This window comes from Phytophthora parasitica (genome assembly GCF_000247585.1).
Source record: "Phytophthora parasitica INRA-310 unplaced genomic scaffold supercont2.137, whole genome shotgun sequence".
NCBI lineage: Eukaryota > Oomycota > Peronosporomycetes > Peronosporales > Peronosporaceae > Phytophthora > Phytophthora nicotianae.
The window spans coordinates 48,608-51,156 of NW_008649123.1; the positions used below are offsets into that span (position 1 = coordinate 48,608).

The 2,549-nt window shown below is 46.9% G+C and overlaps 1 protein-coding gene across 1 annotated transcript; it reads left to right on the forward strand.

Moving 5' to 3' along the window:
- Positions 1–690: 690 nt before the first annotated feature.
- PPTG_24633 (hypothetical protein) lies at positions 691–1,060 on the forward strand (the record flags this gene model as incomplete). The annotated part of the gene is made up of 2 exons (XM_008918075.1): positions 691–824; positions 976–1,060. The coding sequence occupies 2 exons, from the start codon at positions 691–693 to the stop codon at positions 1,058–1,060; spliced, it is 219 nt and encodes a 72-aa protein (XP_008916323.1).
- Positions 1,061–2,549: the final 1,489 nt, after the last annotated feature.

The following is a 2,549-nucleotide window of genomic DNA, read 5'->3' on the forward strand; positions in this document are numbered from 1 at the left end:
CTTTTCACTTCTTACATGGAAGCATGCTCCGCATTATTAATAAGAGCGCCAAGCAATTTTGAGCAATTCTATAAACCTACCCCTCAAAAACGAGTGGGTCGTTTTTAGGATTGGTCTGGGGACATCTGAGTGGATATCCACTCAGATAAGAAAATTCCTCCTCTCTTCGCAAGAAACTAGTGTTTGTATTGTTAAATGTAAACTATCCCTTTCGTCCCAGGGTCCAAATAGCTTTCCCTGGGTGTTTACGCGTTTAGCAATCCACCAGCGTATCCAATAGGTCGAAATCCTCCAGGGTTCTCAGGGGTTTTGACCTTACCTTTGATCATATCGACCGATCCGATAATCCCCCGGAACTTGGTTCGCAAGGATTTAATGGTTCGGTTGAAGCCGTACTTAGCGCCGCGAACATGCTTGAAATGTATGAGCTTGCTCGCAGCGTAATGTCATCATTGGCCTGAACGCGGGCGACTTTTGCTGCACGAGGTGCGGCTCTTTATGAAGGTTCGACCCTCTTTGAACCAATATGCTGCATCCCATGGCGGCGTTTACAGTCATACAGACTTATGACGACCGACGGAGTCTGCAGCCTTGTCAGTCGTCAGATCAATCAGGATACGCCTACAGTCACACGGCCACCAAACAAATTGGAACACACAGGAGTACCAGCTTATACGTTGTCGGCGGCTCATGATGCAAGAAGAGGTTATGCTTGCGAGCAGACCCGTGGCTGAAGATATTGGTAATGCTCTCGCCAATGTTGAAGCTCGAGCACAGCAGCATGCTGGCATGGAGAATCGTTTGAACGCGTTCAGGAGTTCCACGTGCGGGATACTCGCTGACATTGAATCGAGGTTCTAGAAGCACTTTGAGAATGTACTAAGAACTACACATTCAGAGGATTTGCCGTCACTTAATGATTCAGCTCGCGACACTCACAATCAAATAAACTATGCTGATGACCGAGTTGGACAGGCTCATCTTCAGCTTGAAGCAGGTTTTGAAAACTACGAGTCCAAAGATCGAGCTAGCCAAGAGGTCGCTACCGCAGCACAATTAGAAGTATGTCAAGCACAAATCTCGGAATCACAATCAAACACACGTGACAGGCTTTCCGAATCAGTCAGTGGTCAGACCTAGACTCGAGTTTGTGAAGTTGAGTCTTTCAGCAAGAAACTGCGACAGCGAGAGAGATGCCATTGATCGAGTCAGCCAGTCGGAAAACCGTTTACAGATCAAACTAGACGAAGCTATCGAAGATTTAGCTGATTCATGCGTTTGATTAACAACTATGATTGCGACACAGCCCAAAAGCTTGTTAGCATTGTCGATAACAAAGCCCAAGCGAGCGAAAGCCACCTATGTGGTGTTATTGGTCTAGAAATCACGAAATTGAATAATACAATGAACAGGCAGCCGCGGAATGTCGAACGTCAGAGCGGCCGGATCGTTTTGGAGCAAGTATAGGTAATCATATTGATGCCTTTCAGCTTCGTGCTCACCGCGATTTACAGATCGGTATCGACTTAAGCGTTTCGAAAATGAAGCATCAGTTAAGCACTGCCATTCCAACGAGGTTACGTATGTGCTGTACGGTGGAAAAACTTCTTGAGCAACCAAACACTTAAGGATGTCCACCAAATCCCTGCTGTGCGTGAGCAATTCGAGACTCCAAAATAGAAACGCCGACTGCTTGGTTCGCTGCGAGGTTGAAGGCTGAAGCAAATTGTTTACTTGTTAGTCATATTCAGTCGCACACGGTTGGTCTACTAAGTGATGAACTTGAACACCCCATCTGTATATAAATGATCGTTCAGTAGAACCTTGAGCTCAAGTTCGAATCCAGTTCTTCGCTGGTTATTGCTCTCAGCGTGATCGCCTTGGCAAGAGCACCAGCTCCAGAACGATGAGAGGAGGTTGTGCAGTCGGTGCTAGCCGTATCGACCAAACAGAACCGCGATTTATCGAGTTACCTCAATTCACTCCAGCACCTTGCTGGAGGGATTGATGTTGCTAGTCAGAAGTTGTCAAATGATTTCGTGCAAGACGTAGACGCTCTCGAACCAGCATCGTTCAAGAGTGGGGCGGGTACCATTGCCAGGTGTTGGAGCCATTTCTGGATGAAGAAAATTTGTGTGACTGTCTGTGAAAATTCGGTGATGTTCATGCCCCACACGAAGTGATAAGTTGGATAGTTGTGAATCAGGGGCTTGTATACGCTGTGTCACTGTAATTGGCACATCAGGAGGCATTGAAAACACTTTGAGCTTGTGGTCCTTCGTCTGAACGCAACGACATAGTCTTTCCTTCAGTATTCGATTCTCTTTGAAATGATGGAGATCCACGTGGAGTTGACGGTTCGAACTCGTTATCGTCTGAAGACGCAACACGAACGGCCCATTGCTGGCAGGTGAGCAACTGCTGGCGATTGTTTGCTGACGTGAGTAGGAAAAAGGAATCCTCAAACTGAGAATGGACACCAGATGTGCAACTATTACTCTCTTGTTCTGCGTCTTTCCAGCAGCGAGAGGGCAAGAACCTTCCCCATT